Source organism: Maniola hyperantus, chromosome 2 (assembly GCF_902806685.2).
Source record: "Maniola hyperantus chromosome 2, iAphHyp1.2, whole genome shotgun sequence".
Lineage (NCBI taxonomy): Eukaryota > Metazoa > Arthropoda > Insecta > Lepidoptera > Nymphalidae > Maniola > Maniola hyperantus.
Genome location: NC_048537.1, coordinates 17,206,059 through 17,221,841, shown reverse-complemented (window position 1 = coordinate 17,221,841; position 15,783 = coordinate 17,206,059). Strand labels below are relative to the sequence as shown.

The 15,783-nt window shown below is 38.7% G+C and overlaps 4 protein-coding genes and 1 long non-coding RNA gene across 6 annotated transcripts in view; 1 reads left to right on the top strand and 4 right to left on the bottom strand.

The window, feature by feature from the left end:
* LOC138404290 (uncharacterized) overlaps positions 1–15,783 on the bottom strand; it is a 127,348-nt gene that overhangs the window by 54,868 nt on the left and 56,697 nt on the right. The gene's annotated exons all lie outside the window — the stretch shown is intronic.
* Uba5 (Ubiquitin-like activating enzyme 5) overlaps positions 1–15,783 on the bottom strand; it is a 120,634-nt gene that overhangs the window by 54,868 nt on the left and 49,983 nt on the right. The gene's annotated exons all lie outside the window — the stretch shown is intronic.
* Positions 5,678–10,791, bottom strand: LOC117987738 (dnaJ protein homolog 1). 2 transcript variants are annotated; one of them, XM_034974793.2, is made up of 4 exons: positions 10,638–10,791; positions 9,621–10,461; positions 8,017–8,271; positions 5,678–7,843 (listed from the first exon to the last, which is right to left on the bottom strand). In XM_034974793.2, exons 2-3 carry the CDS (start codon positions 10,446–10,448, stop codon positions 8,038–8,040), a joined length of 1,062 nt encoding a protein of 353 aa, XP_034830684.1. In that variant the 5' UTR covers positions 10,449–10,461; positions 10,638–10,791; the 3' UTR covers positions 5,678–7,843; positions 8,017–8,037. The 2 variants fall into 2 exon arrangements, with proteins under 2 accessions (XP_034830684.1, XP_034830678.1); XM_034974787.2 differs by having other exon boundaries at positions 5,678–8,271.
* Atac2 (Ada2a-containing complex component 2) overlaps positions 14,280–15,783 on the bottom strand; it is a 29,812-nt gene continuing 28,308 nt past the window's right edge. Inside the window, exon 14 of the mRNA XM_034974146.2 lies at positions 14,280–14,387. Coding sequence (XP_034830037.1) covers positions 14,295–14,387 — 93 coding nt within the window. The 3' untranslated portion in view covers positions 14,280–14,294. The remainder of the gene's footprint in view (positions 14,388–15,783) is intronic.
* On the top strand, positions 14,382–15,694 carry Ada2a (Transcriptional adapter 2A). The gene has a single exon (XM_034974162.2). It carries the CDS (start codon positions 14,402–14,404, stop codon positions 15,677–15,679), a length of 1,278 nt encoding a protein of 425 aa, XP_034830053.1. The 5' UTR covers positions 14,382–14,401; the 3' UTR covers positions 15,680–15,694.

Below are 15,783 nucleotides of genomic sequence, written 5' to 3'. Positions count from 1 at the left end.
GATAATTCTAATCGGGGGAAACATTTATCAGACTTTCTTAAAATGTCTTTGACTTTCTTATAATATAGAAAAGGAAAAACTGACTGGACTGATCTATTCAACGCACAATTCAAACTACTGGACGGATCGGGCTATGCATGCATGCAGATAGGCTATATTATTACGTAGGTACCTAGACATCTAAGGATTTTTGAAAATTCAACCTCTAAATTGATAAAACATGGGTTTGAAATTTGTGTACTCCACACGCATGAAACTCATGGGCAAAAACTTATCGTTATAATTGTAGACCCCAAAAGATTTTTATCTGTCCGTCTTATACAGTACACGTCATCATTACCATCATCATCATCAACAACCGATAGACGTCCACAGCTGGACATAGGTCTCTTGTAGGGACTTCCACACGCCACGGTCTTGCGCCGCCTGAATCCAGCGGCTCGCTGCGACTTGTCTGATGTCGTCCGTCCACCTAGTGGGGGGTCTTCCAACACTGCGTCTTCCGATGCGAGGTCGCCATTCCAGCACCTTGGGACCCCAACGTCTATCGGTTGTACGAACTATGTGCCCTGCCCATTGCCACTTCAGCTTCGCAACCCGTTGAGCTATGTTGGTTACTCTAGTTCTCCTACGGATCTCCTTATTTCTGATTCGATCGAGAGAAACTACAAGCATTATAGCTCTCTCTATCGTCGCTCTAAGCTTTCTTATGATGCCCTAGTTTGCGACCATGTCTCTCATCCACAATATGTCAACAGTACAGGTAATTAAATGTCTTGTAAGTTGTAGGTATAAAACACAAACCTTCGTAAAAGATCAATTTCGTTGTAAGTGAAAGTGGTCTCGTTGTAAATCTCGTGCTCTGGAATATGAAATGTCAGCGCCCACGTCGAGGTATCAGGAAAGAGATGAGCTTATACTACATAATATGGCATTCGGAAAACATTGTAAGCTTAATAACTCACTCGCTTACTTATCTCACAATAATTACTTACTACCGGCAAGCTTCGTGCTTTGGTTAACGGTGAAGGAAAACATCGTGAAGAAACTTGCATTCTCAAAGGTGTGTGAAGTGTGGCAATCCGCATTTGGCCAGTGTGGTAAACCGCTTAGTATAGTGACTAGTGAACTGCATATGGATTGATGATCATGATGAAATCAGATGAAATCAGAAATGAGGAGATCCGTAGGAGAACTAGAGTAATCGACATAGCTTAACGAGTTGCGAAGCTGAAGTGGCAATGGGCAGGGCACATAGTTCGTTAAACCGATAGACGTTGGGGTCCCAAGGAGCTGGAATGGCGCCCTCGCACCGGAAGACGCAGTGAAGACATCAGAGCCGCTGGATGGCGACGGCGCAAGACCGTGGCGTGCGTCAAGTCCCTACAAGAGACCTAGGTATGTCCAGTGGTGGACGTCTATCGGTTGATGATGATGATGATTTCAAACCGTAATGAAACTACTTGGCTGAACCACAGAAGATATAATAGTGCTGAAAAACAATGTTAATTACTCACTATGTTTACGACCTATATTAAACAGTGACCGTTCGTTCACCTTTTTTATTTAGAACGCTCCAGTTACCTAGTTACCGACCAAACGAATTGTATGTCTATTTCCTGCTGACATACATAAATAGTAAAGTATCTAGACAAAGTCCCTCGGCTGAAGTTTTTCTGTCTATGTATGCAGTACTGATTTCAGAAACTACCTACAGAAGGAATTTTCATTCAGTTTTCACCAACAAAATATACAGGTACTTAGTACTTAGGTTCCTACCTAATAAATTTTTGATTTCGTCATGTAATGAACCAGAATGAAAATGTTAAAAGATTCATCAACAATTTGCACACCCGTAGAATGTGTAAGGTGACTCGACTGATGTAGGTAAGACCTAAACATGTACCCACATTCTAGCGAATAAACGTTTATTTATTGTAATTTACAGATTCTGCGAGGTTTAGTAAGGTTTAGGGCCTGCACAGACGAGGGACTATTGTCCGCGGAGGACAAAATATAAGTCCATCGTGTGCGTTATGCGATGTACATAGTTCTAGTGACCCATTTTTGTCCTCCGCGGACAATAGGGTTTAGAGTTTTGCCCTAAACTTTTACACTAAAGCTTATTTTATTAGTATGGATTAGATTAGACTTCATCCTCATTAATTTAGGTTTTTTAAAACTTTGATTTTTCAGAATGAAAATTTCATCAAAATCGGTGAAACGGATAGGCCGTGAAAAGGATAGCAGACAGTCTACAGACACACAGACACTCTTTCGCATTGATAATATTTTATAGATCACTAGCTTATGCTCGCGACTTCGTCCGTGTGGACTACACAAATTTCAAACCACTATTTCACCTCATTAGGAGTTGAATTTTCAAAAATCCTAGTTTCTTAGCGGGTGCCTACGTCATAATAGCTATCGGCGTGCCAAATTTCAGCCCGACCCGTCCAGTAGTTTGAGCTGTGCGTTGAAATATCAGTCAGTCAGTCAGTCACCTTTTCCTTTTATATAATCATTAAATTTTTAAAGTTCGAAGTTTCGGGAATTCTATTCGGCTGAAATTCAGGTAAAAAAAATATGACTCAACTGAAAAGGTTATTCCCCGGTCTAGATTAGATAGATAGGTTCCTCGTACATTAAAGTCTGTATCTAATTCAGGAGTAAATAAAATATTATGTACTTAGGCATATAGCGCAGCCGTGATAGCCTAGTGGTTAAGATGTCCGGCTCATATCCGGAAGTCAGGGGTTTGATTCCGGGCAAGCACCTCTAACTTAAGTAGGTAAGCAATTTAATCTCACTTCATACCCCTCCATTTAATTCAATAAAAAGAATAGAATAAATTATTTTTCAAATAAACTTTTAAGCAAGCGTAGTGTGGGACGCCCTCCAGCACGATGGACCGACGATATAAAGAGGCTGGCGGGAAGTGGCTGGATGAGGAAGGCTGAGGACCGGGTGTGGTGGCACTCTTTAGGGAAGGCCTATGTCCAACAGTGGACGTCTACAGGCTGATGATGATGATAAAATAAACTTTCACAATTGATTTTGCATCGTCAGAATAATTCACCTACCACAAATTAGGATTGCCGTTACCACCAAGCAGAACCAGCAAGAAACTCCGCGATATTGCTCTTTTCAAATGTTTAAGCCAAAACAGCAACAAGCAAGGATAAAACTGAGAAATACCTGTTTCTAGACAAAAGTTATGAAGGTCTAAACGAGCGGGAAATAATCAGCAATCACAAAGTAGGTAATATCTCGTGGAGGCGGCGCCGCAGATATTTTTACTTGTGACGTCGAACACTTCAATGTCCCGCTCGACTGCAGAATGGCCATGAAACCTGCGTTTCACAGTTTCACCATTCAAGCTAGCTTTAAAGCTTAAATATGCTGAAGACCTATCGTTAGTAAATAAAAAAACCGTTCAAGTGCGAGTCAGGCTCGCGCAATGAGGTTTCCGTACTACAGTCGTATTTTTTCGACATTTTGCACGATAATTCAAAAACTATGATGCACTAGCTTATGCTCGCGACTTCGTTCGCGTGGACTACACAAACTTCAAACCCCTATTTCACCCCCTTAGGGGTTGAATTTTCAAAAATCCTTTCTTAGCGGATGCCTACGTCATAATAGCTATCTGCATGCCAAATTTCAGCCCGATCCGTCCAGTAGTTTGAGCTGTGCGTTGATAGATCAGTCAGTCAGTCAGTCAGTCAGTCAGTCAGTCAGTCAGTCAGTCAGTCACCTTTTCCTTTTATATATTTAGATAAAAATAAATAAAAATATTGATACTCCCACTTGATATAGTCACTCACTTCGAAAGTTGAAAATACTAATTATTAGTTCATGACCACAATTTAATTTTTTTGTGTGATCTAATCCTAAATTCCCGTTTTTTAGATTTTTCCCCAAATCTCAGCTATAAAATCTACCTACCTGCCAAATTTCATGATTCTAGGACAACGGGAAGTACCCTGTAGGTTTCTTGACAGACAGACAGACAGACAGACAGACAGACAGACAGACAGACAGACAGACAACAAAGTGATCCTATAAGGGTTCCGTTTTTCCTTTTGAGGTACGGAACCCTGAAAAACGTGTGCCCTGCCAAAAGGCGAACTGAAGACTTAAATTATCCACGATTGAAAATGGCACCATACAGCCGCCATATTGAGTCTTTTTCTCAAAGAACCTACATAGGTAAGTAACTATTTATAAGTACCTACTTATCCAGTCAGTCGGGATGGAATATTTTTCCAGTTCCTGCTGCGTCTGCGTCTACCGTTAGCACTTGCAAGTTTGTTTGCAGTCAAGCGCAAGTCTATAAATTAAAAAAAGCATTTTCGTAATAATATAAAAGTGATGATTAAATTCGCGTTTTTAGTGGCCACAAAGCATATAAAACTGCGTGTTCTGTGGCCTCGATAATCCAGCCCGCGCCAAGGTCCGCTCCCGTGCCAGCACGAATGACGTCACTCATTCCTCCACAACTATTTATTAAACACACTAAACGACGCCCATTACATTATGTCCCCAACGTTTTTAATGGGGTTTAAATTATTTTGAACTTGGAATTATTATAGTACCTAAATAGAAATAACCAGTGTCAATCAAAGTTTGGACTGCAAAATTACAGTTGGATGCGGTTGTTTGATATAAATTTTAAACTGAGTCGTCGAGTTATCTGTCTGTTTCGCTCGCACTTACAAGTCGTAGGTAAGTGCGAACAGAGAGATAACTCGACGACTCAGTTTAAAATGCGTCGACTATAGCATGGCACACCGCACAACTACCTAACTACGTGGCGAGTAAAGATCTCTGTTACATAACCACATCCAAACTGCAATAGAAATTAGAATAGACCCAGCGGCCTCCGCAGAGTAGGGACTATAAAATTATAGGCTCATGAACTGTACTAATAAAATGACATTTCGTACCTATAGCTGATGATTTTTTGTATATGTTTAGTTTATGGGGCTAGAAACATTATTAAACAGATTAATTAAAAAATCATGATTTTTATTATTCTTTAATAATGAATTCTAGCCCCATAAACTACCGCTACACAAAAAATCACATTATTTTATTACTACCGTCCAAGACCCTATTATTGTCCGCGGAGGACAAAAGTCCCCCTTCTTTTAATACGGTGTTTCGCCGTAGTAGGTATAGTCTATCGTGTGCGTTATGCGATGAAGTTTAGGTACCCATTTTTGTCCTCCACGGACAAAAATAGGTCTCCCTCGTCTGCCCAAGCCATTAGGATCAGTGCACACTGAGCAGCAAAATGCTTGAGCGGTCCTTCCGCAAGGAATAATCTATTGCATGCTAACTGAACTGTAAAGGGCTTTCGAGACGGTCAAGCGGCTTGATGGCAAGCAAAAAAAAAACTCAACGACAGGGACAACGCTCTACAAAATATCTGCTGCTATCTCCTTCTAAATCACTGTCGACCGCGTACTGTATCTTAAATGCTACTCAAAACATCAAGCAAATATTGTAAATGGCCTGTGCCTGGCCGATGGCTCAAGCAAGTACCTGTTTGCCATCAAGCTGCTTGACCATCTTGGAAGCCCTTTTGATTGAAAATTAGAGAATTATGAAAATCTGTCCTTAGGAAATGAACTAGAAAATTCATGGAGAAAGGAAAATTAAAAAAACAAGCTTCAAATGTTTAATAATTCTGTTTATTTTCACAGTAATTATAAGTAATAAGTTTTTCTTTTGCAGTCAAGGAAATCTACTATTATTATATTGTTTAAGCTAATAAATATTAGACCAGCCATACACGGACAGCTTGAAGCAGTCAGGATGGACTGCTTCAAGCTGCGGCTGCGTATTGAACTACAGACTTCTACGTACGTACATACAACGAACCGCTCAAGCAGTTGCAACTGCTTCGGGCGGTTGGGCGGTCAAGCAGTCGCCAGGCACACACTGACTGCTCGAGCTGTCGACCGCTCTCGCGCAGTTACCTCGGCCCGCGCTCCTCATTCCACGTCGCGCACGCTTCCCGCCCGCATTGAAATTGCTTGAAGCTGTCCGAGCAGTTAAGCTAACTGTTCGATGGCAGCTTCAAGCTGTTGACTCTGACTGCAAGAGCGGTCCGTGTATGTTGATCACTGGCTAACCGCTCGAGCAGTCTGTGTATGACCAGCCTTACTATTACCACTAATTATTATAAATATATTATTATTAATTGGTTTACATTAGGGGCGCTATACACGTTCAAATCTACCATCCAATTTACAAGTATATATTTAAGTCACATACACACTGTCCAATCTACTGGATTCAATTCAAACTTAATTATGCAATATGGTAGACTTAAAACATGTAAGGCCCCTGTCACTGAAAAAACAAATGAAAACATGTCACTATTTTAATTATTTACTTTATTACAGAATCAGTCAAAAAAATTACAAAACCTAAAACTTACAATCACTGCATCTCACTCAATCAATCAAATATTTACAATTACAAAATATTTACAACTTACAAAAATTAAATAATACAGTTAACAGTAAGTCACAACCTCACTGCTTCCTATTCTAAAACGGATAGAAAACACTCGCACACACTTTAACTAAATTAAATTGCACTCTCAAGCCTTCTACAAATGTGCCAACTGCCAACAAGTTAGCTGTAAACACATACCAACCAAGTCAGGTCAACAGGATTAATCAATCTACAGACTAAGGAATCTGGAATAGATTGGGCCCAGTGCTAAAATATGGAATTGGAAGTTACCAAGTTGGCAAGTTTGTAGATACCTTATTGAAAGTAGAAACAAGAAAAAAAATCTATTAATAATTGTGAGATTTTCTCTTGTAGTTACTTGTTTACAATTCAAAATTACCATCCTCAGCACAATCAAAATTGCTTGACAGTCACCAGTTAAATGGCAAATGACTTGGTCATTTAAACTTGTCAAGAAAGTGCCTGCCAAGCATGCTTGATCGTCTGGGGAGGCCTTAAGTTCCTTCACACGCGACAGCAGTCTGCCCAACTAAAACTCAACATAATAATATGAGTAAGCATTTAAATATTGAAAACCCATAGGAATGTCCCATTAACATTTTTGAGCATTATTCATACTCCTTGGGGTGTTATCCACCATGACATTCAAAACATAAGCATGTGTGAAACAATACATTTATTCCATTCAATGGAAAATTATGTACAATCTTTAGAAACATTACAAGCTACAAAGTGTTGTTATCAATGCATTTTACACATGGTTATTATTTGAATGCCTTATCAGTTAAGCTGCTTAAATTATAAGGGCATCTTAAATTTGACATCTGCTATTTAGCAAACATTAAAAAATCATCAATAAATATTTACGCTCAAGTTACACCGCCGCGGAATGGAATAGAAGCGTCAATTCGCCTCATGACGCGAAAGGCGCGCGAATTCGCTGGAATGCTCGAGTATTCTCGCACATTCCAGCGAATTCCCACAACTGCACCTTGAGGGACATTCAGTCTGAATTAATTACTTGACAAGGATGGTTGACTTGGATCTTAGTTTTATATTGCATTTGTGAGGCAGAAGAGAAAGATGAGAAAAGGAAGATCTGTGACCGACTGTAGCTAGGGGAACTCTCGAGAATGCGCGAGGTTTCCCCGGAAGACTCGCGACCTTTTTATGGCTCCTATTTTTGACATAAAGTTCATTATGCTATGTACAATTTCGTAGCAAAAAGTGGCTTCCATTCCATTCCGCAGCGGTGTAAATTGAGCCTTATGCCTTTAAAATTAAAGCAGCTCAGCAGTTCTTCAGTATTCAACAGTCAGTGAATAAGAGCCCCAAGTTGCTAATGAGGTACCTGATAGTCTTCAAATGTAAACTAAGTGTCCATAAGTATATTTTTAACAGCTGTACTAAGTTGGTCAGGGAACTTAATGTCAAATGCAACTAGCAAGTCACCCTTCCGCGTATGTTCCCTAGGGAACAGCAGCTTGTAGCCTGGGAACTTTTAAAGACTTGCCAATAAGGTACCTGATAGTCTTAAAATGTAAACTAATTAGGTAAAGTGTCCATAAGTATCTCTTTAGCAGATGTACTAAGTCGGTCGGGGAATTTAATGTCAAATGCAACTAGCAGGTCACCCTTCCGCGTAGGTTCCTTAGGGAACGGCAGCCCGTAGCCTGGGAATCTCTTGACGGTGTAGGGTTTAACGATCTCCCCCTGAAGGTTGACGGTTATCTTCTCACCTGACATTGTTGGTACTTCAATGATGGTGCCACAGAGTGCCTGCAACAAAAGAGAATGGAGTTTAGTTAACAAGAACTATTCAATATTTTCATTTTTTTATGATATAAATCAAGGTCCAAAAATATCAACATAAAGACCTTTCACACTGCCTAACTCTTGTGCCTGCTAAACTTACAACATAGCATTTCAATCAAAAAAAAATTCGCATGGATTATTTAATTTATTTATATTGAACAGAAACATGTAATAAAGAAATCTCAATCTGAAGGTTTGACATTTCAAATAGATTTCCACATATTTGAAATGTCAAACATGACCAACGAATATTCCCATCTCATGCAAGTCACATTGCAATGCATGCTGAACATTATGTTAGGTATAAAATTCAAATAGAACACATGAAACTAAAATATTAAATCCAAAATAAGTTTCAAGTGTAAAATATTAAAACAAATCAAAACCGGTTTAAAAGCTTGTAGCTGTCAAAAGTTAACGGGTGAAAAGTTTCACAGCAACTTGGGTATAATTTAGAAGAAAATATTAAAAGAAAACTGTTATTAAACTAATCAAAGTTATTACGCTAGTGAGATGTTTCTAGAATCTAAATTGTTTAAGTGCAATATGTTTATGTTATCAATTATCATGTATTAACATGCAAGCCTGATATTATTGACTCATCACACTCAGAGACAATAAACTATGATTCAACTCAGCCATTTAACAGTAATTCCCATGGAAATTATTGGGAGATTATTTTATTTTTATGATCATATGAAAAAACCCAATATTGTTTCATTGATACAGGAAAACTCTTAGTAGGGTTGGCCCAAACATGAATTAACAATCAGAAAACCCAAGTGCAAAACATGTGGTGCTTGGTTAGATGACACAACCCTTAGGAATTGAACTTTAGGGTGAATAACCCTTATCACTATTTATAATAGATTCAACAGATTTTGATGTCATTTATGATTGTATTGGTGGTTTATGATTGTAATTGGATGATCAGTACCAGATAAATGCAAAAGTGTGTTTGTTTGTTGGTTTGTCCTTCAATCACGTCGCAACAGTGCAACCGATTAACGTGATTTTTTGCATGGATATAGATAAAAACCTGGAGAGTGACATAGGCTACTTTTTATCCCGGAAAATACAAGAGTTCCCATGGGATTTTTAAAAACCTAATTCCATTCGGATTATATCGCAGGCATCTGGTAGTCTGACTATAAAAATGTACCTACTAAGTAGATATTATACTTATATTCTGAAGGAATGTACTGCTTGTGCAATGTTTTCATTAGTATAAATAAACATCTGCCAATAAAAATGAACAAAGGCAAGTAAACAAGCAGAAACAATGAACAATAAATAAACAAACAAACACATACCTGCTTGAGCGATATCTTGGCAGTGTAGCGAATGTCAGAGCCTTCCCTCTTGAACAGCGGGTTGGGCTTATCCCTGATGATGAACACGATGTCTGCTGGGATCTTGTTCCTGCCCTGGTCTCCTTCCTTCTGGAACGTGATCTTCGTCCCCGCCTTCCACCCAGGTTTAACATGGATGGTCAGAACTTTGTCTTCTTTTTTCGAGGTGCCATCTGGTTGGATGACGCGGCGGGAGATCTTCATCTTCTTGACGCACCCCCGCGCGATATCCTCAATGGAAACGTATAAGTCGTGCTCTATGGGCGGGTCCTGAGTTTTCTCCTTCCTGTTGGGTGATCCGTGGAAGTTGAAGCTGTGACTCCTGAAAGCGCCGCCAGGCCCGCCCGGCCTGGCCTGCCCCATGCCCATGTTGGCGAACGGGTCCATGTCCACGTCCATATCGCGGTCGAAGAACATGGTGGTGCCTCCTGACCCGCCGTTCAAGTCGAAGAACGCTTGGAACGGACTCGCCGAGCCGAAGAACTGCGCGAAGGTCGCTCGTGGGTCCCCGTGGTACGAGTAAGAGAAGGACTGGCCGCCACCCGGTCCGTTGTGACCGCCCATACCTCCCTTCAACCCTTCTTCTCCATGCGTATCGTATATTTCCCTCTTTTTCTTATCAGAAAGCACTTCGTACGCTTCCGCTACCTCTTTGAAACGTTCCTCCGCCCCGGCAGCTTTATTCTTATCCGGGTGGTATTTCAGTGCCAATTTCCGATACGCCTTTTTGATCTCGTCGTCTGTCGCGCCTTTCGCTATTCCTAGTATTTTGTAATAGTCCTTTCCCATTTTGTATAATTACCTGAAACAAAGAGGAACAATCCTTTAGACTTCGTTGACACCTTTTTTGGAGATGTAGACTTGCAGAGTTCACGCAATCCTACACGTCTTCCGAAATGTTTGCAATGAGTTTTAATCGCGAATTTATGACACGACCAGACCAATCGATCAAATATTAGCAAAATAAAGAATACTTACAAGAACAGTTCCTATGAAAATCCACTAAAACTAGATGAAAGTTCAAAAATATCCACAATTTCCACACACACAACTCACAAGTTCACACTATGTACTTCACAAATGAATGAAACGCAACGCTGCTGTCGCGGCAAATTATATACATTAAAACGTCTAGAACATTCCAGGGCCTTCACTCGATGCGCAAGGGAGATGTAGCACAAATAATGCCGCACGGAACGTGTGCGATAGAAAGAGATAAATATAATTCTAGCTATTCATCTACAGCCGAACATTGAACATAGACTTGACGTCGCTTTATGCAAACAGTGTGTTTTCAATGTCGCCGTTTTGTTTGTGATGCAGCAAGAATCGCGCTTGACGAATGAAAGGCAAGTTTAATTATACGAACCAATCACAATGCAGTGATTTTAAAAAAAGTTTCAGATGCGTATTGTTGAAAACATTTTTTATTACGAGAAATGCGCAACGAAAACTGACCAATTCACACATGCACAACGTTTTTTTCGTAAAGAAAGGGAGGCAGGGCAGGGGCCAACGGGGCCGATAATAATGATCGGTTCTAGACCATTTTAACGTTGTTTTGATTTTGATCTATATGTACGTGCAATACGGTATAGAATTGAGCAAAAGTAACAAAAAAATACCTGTCAACTGCGAGTAGGACTCGCTATCGAAAGGTTCCGTGCTATAAGAAATAGTTACTTTTTATTTATTTTTGTTAAAAAAATTAAAAAAAATTAACGAGAAATTTCACCGCGATTAATAGCCTCATCTGGTGACAGAAGGGCTGGCTCATTTTTTGCGCAACGGATCAGCCTGGCTGTCCAGCGCGGAAATGCAGCCAGTATTCTTGGCACCATTCCACGCGGTCATGATTTGTATAGTAATTAGATAAGGCTAGCTTTAAGTTTTATTGTAATATTTAAAAAAAAAAAATTTGTTATGTAATCACAAATTTTCGGATTTTCCCCTTTACTTGTGCTAAAAGACATTGCTAAATGCTACTTGCCGGCCAAATTTCATGACCCAGGTCAACAGGACAGGACAGGAAGTACCCTATATGTTTTGAGTCCTTTCAGACAGATAATAGACGAACAGACAGACAACGAAGTGATTCTATAAAGGTTCCTTTTTTCTGAGAACACGGAAGCGGAACCCTAAAAACACATATGCCAATTTGTTTTATCAAAGATTAAAAAAATTCGTTTTAAATAATACAGCATATTTTACCTACTTACTTAAAAAAGTAAATTTACTAGAAGTTTAGACTAGAAGTTTCCATTTGAATTTAGTTTAATGATGAAAATGTAACTACCACAGACAATGAGATCTCGCAAACCACAGAGTATATTGAATTATATCGCAAACTAAGGTCTCTGAAAGGTCTCCATCGAGTGTCTGGCTGGACTCTGGATTGGACTGGCTGGGGTTGGGCTGGGGAGTCTGGAGTCTGGAAGGTACCTATATATTATAGAACAAGCGTCATCGAATTATAACGCGTTATGTTGTAGCCTGTTCTCATAATATGCATGTATCAAACGTCTACGTTTACTGTAAACTGTAAACGGTACTGTAGGTAGGTACCTACTTATATTTTTTTTTTACAAAAAAATAAAAACCGACTTCGTTACATAAACACTAAAAATTGAAAAATAATTTAATTTATTACCGAATATATTATGTATACAAGAGTTAATATAGTTCCATAATAATACTTTTTGGTGCCGGTGCCAATTAGCTTTTGCTGCGCGAATCGTCTAGACTTCATATTTTTATGGGACTCCACAATGGCACCTCATTGGCACCGACCCCAAAAAATATTATTATGGAACTATATTAACTCTTGTATACATAATATATTCGGTAATAAATTAAATTATTTTTCAATTTTTAGTGTTTATGTAACGAAGTCGGTTTTTATTTTTTTGTAAAAAAATTTTATTTCACAATTTTTAGTGGCCCCATGAAATTATGCTATGACCTAAGCTATTACACTGATCGCGAGCAATTTACTCTTATCCGTTGAGGAGTTCCAGTATCTATCTTCGAAGATGTTCATCAGATCTTCACTAAATTGAAATGGGACCAACTTTGAAGTATACCCTTTCAAACAAAAAAAGAATTTTCAAAATCGGTCCAGGCGTTTTTGAGTAATCGGGGAACATACATAAAAAATAAAAAAAATAAAAAAAATAAAAAAAGATTCCGACGAATTGAGAACCTCCTCCTTTTTTTGAAGTCGGTTAATAAACCCAGGTACGAAACACAAAAACGTGAGTGCTTGGATGAAATGTGTGAGTGCGATAAAACGGGATGTGGATCAAGAAATACTTAAATGCCACAAAATAAGGTGAATTAATATGCTTCGAAGTTCGAACTCATGTGTGTAATCTGTGCAACTACGTTGTACGTTCTACTCTGAACTCTACTCTCGACTAGATTAAATAGAGATTTTTTTATGTCAGGCCATCATCATCAATATCATCATTCATCAACCCATCGCCAGTCCACTACTGAACATGAGTCTCCTCTTAGAGTGAAAAGAGGGCCATAGTCCACCACGCTGGCTGTTTTTTTTAATATTTTTTTTTATTGCTTGATAGGCTTGCGCTTAGCGACAATGGTGTTAAAAAAGCAATGATGAGGTCTAGGTTGGAGCGCGCTTGCCCAGAAAAGGAATAAAAGTCAAAGTCAAAGTCAAATGATTTATTCAAAATAGGTAATAAATTACTCTTATTGATGGTCTGGTATGGTGTTAGATTTGTTAGATATAGTGGTGATAATGTGGCTAATTCTGTTGTACACAATCTCTAAACTAAACTAAAATGGCACGTCTAAATCTATTGCTATCCCTTTCATAATGTTGCTTGCGGAAAAGGACAGCACTACTTTTAGACCTGTTAATTTAGTTTAGTTTAGAAATTGTGTACCAGAGAATTGGCCCCAATTATTACTCAAACTTAAAACTAAAGCTACGAGGGTTCCAAACGCGCCCGTCTGCGAATCAAAGAGTGCGGATTGGTAGACTTCACACATCTTTGAGAACATTATGGAGATTTCCACGTGTTTCCACACGATGTTTTTCTTCGCTCAAATGATATTTATATAATAGCACATAATCCCAAAAAGTAAGAAGTGCGTGCCCCGAATCAAACCTCTGACCCCATGAATAGGTAGGCGACGCCTTCACCACTACGCTCTAAGTACTACGAAAAATCTAAATCACGATCTAAATAGTGGAAAAACCAAAGAAATTGTACCTATGTACTACCCTACCTACTACGTGATGTATTCCTATGTCGATGGGAAAAACACAAAAACTTGCTCTGGGGGCGCCACTTGTATATTATCTATGGTCGCTAAGTAAATGTCTTGTACTGACCCAGAGCCGTAAAACCATTTAAAAGTGACATTGTCATCAATATCAATCACATCAAAATATGTTATTGGTCTGTGATCAAAATATTTTTGTCTTCTCCTCTGGGTCGGTGATTTTTGTTTACAATTTCTAATTTTATTAAAAATGGCACCGAAAACTTTTGATAAATCTATGTTTCCTAAATTAAACTGCCAATTAATCTAGCTAATTAAGAACAAAAAGTATTTATTAACATTAAGTAAATAAAACAACCAGTCACAACAGCAATTGTTTATTCATCGTATTAACCGCAGGAACAGGGCGTGCCGACAACCTTTGTGGTCAATATCGTAGTATTTTTCATAGAAGTCTTGTATCAACTCCTCCACCTGTGAAACAAACAATGGCTAGTGATTTACTGCAAGTTAAATGTGATATATGCAGCGATGTCGCTCACGAACCTTACATAGAGTGTTGTGAATGCGATATGAACTTGTGCAGTGCGTGTTTTTCGTCAGGCAAAGAAAAAGACTTGCACAAAAACAACCACAAGTACGCCATAAGAAGAAACGATTATCCGTTATTCGACAATTGCAATTGGTCAGCAAAAGAAGAATGTAAGTTGCTCTCTGCTCTATCTACATACGGCTATGGAAATTGGGAAGAAATATCAAAAAGCGTCCACACAAGAACAAAACTTGAATGTCAGGAACATTACAAGAAGTACTACATAGAAAAAGTTCAATATGAGGAACTAAAATTGTTACCGGAAACTGACCAATCACTATTCCCTAAACCCTTAACTCCTTATTTATATAATTCAGAGGTAAGTTACTACCCACCGAGAAACAATCAGTCGGATCAACTGTTAGCAGGCTATAATGCTTATAGATCAGAATTTGAACTTAGCTACGATCATAATGCAGAGAATATATTTAATTTTGAAGACAGTTATTCAGATGATGAAGATGAGTGTATGGATGCATTGAAAGTCAGTTTAATTAGCGCTCTAAATACTAGGTTGAGAGAAAGGCAGCGTCGCTATAAAATAATACAGAATCATGGTTTGATAGCGCCAAATAAATTGCTGTCATGGCTAAAAATGTTTGACCTAACATTACTGCGAATTAAATCAGAAAAATTACTATCTTTCATGCAGTTCATGACAGGAATGCAATTTGACGCATTCATGGAATCTCTGAGTTTGGAAGATGAACTGTTCAGTAAAATTGTAAGGTTATGTGAATATCGGAAGAATGGTATTAAGACGTTGTATTCTGCGAAATTGTATATGCAGTTGAAACAACAAAATGAATTAGTATGTAAAGAGCAGAGATACAACACTATGGCCATGATGAAGAAGTTTGAAAGTCAGTCGCCCGTCAAATCAAAGTTATGGGTCGGGCACATAGTGAAGAGAAACAGAAAAACGTCTTTACCATTGGATATCATGGATTTACCAGGTTTCCACCTTTTAACAGAGAGCGAGAAGAACCTGTGCTCAATGATACGGCTTATACCTCAAAATTACTTGGAAATCAAAAGGTTATTGGTAGCGGAGAATAATAAGATAGGGTTCCTACGACTGCTCGATGCGAGACGTATAATCAAAATAGATGTGAACAAAACGAGGAAGATATATGATTACCTTTTGTCTGAAGGTTTTATTTCTAAACCGTAGAATAAAGATTACGTAATATAGTCAAATTTTATTTAATTACACCATTCTATGCATGTTATTCGTCCACCGACATCAGACGAGTTGCAGGGAGCCGCTGGATTCAG